The following is a 336-nucleotide window of genomic DNA, read 5'->3' on the forward strand; positions in this document are numbered from 1 at the left end:
TGTCAGGCAGCCGCTGCCTGTGCTAAATCGGGCATCAAATTGGCGCGACTGATGCCTGGCTGTTGTACTCCCGCCAACCTCTGAACTGGAGCATAACCCCCGGGGGGACGGGGAAATGTCACCGGCTGGGCCTGCAGCGCGCTCCGCCCGGCGAGAGAGGGGATTTTTGAGGACCTACCTGGGAAATAGGAAGATCTGATAAAGGGCTGGAAGGATCCTTCAAAGTACGGGAAGGAGAAAGTCTTTGGAGGGACGCTCTGAAGCAAGGCAGGGGAAGTTTCTGGAAAATAAATAAAATTCGATTAAGCAAAGGGTTACCACCGGTGGGACGAGACC

General features: G+C 55.4%; 1 protein-coding gene across 1 annotated transcript in view; it reads right to left on the minus strand.

The window, feature by feature from the left end:
• The window catches only part of DBX1 (developing brain homeobox 1), a 3,210-nt gene that overhangs the window by 2,260 nt on the left and 614 nt on the right, over positions 1-336 (minus strand). Inside the window, exon 2 of the mRNA XM_009637085.1 lies at positions 179-280. Within this exon, the coding sequence (XP_009635380.1) occupies positions 179-280 (102 nt within the window). The remainder of the gene's footprint in view (positions 1-178; positions 281-336) is intronic.

Source organism: Egretta garzetta, unplaced genomic scaffold (assembly GCF_000687185.1).
Source record: "Egretta garzetta isolate BGI_Z169 unplaced genomic scaffold, ASM68718v1 scaffold454, whole genome shotgun sequence".
NCBI lineage: Eukaryota > Metazoa > Chordata > Aves > Pelecaniformes > Ardeidae > Egretta > Egretta garzetta.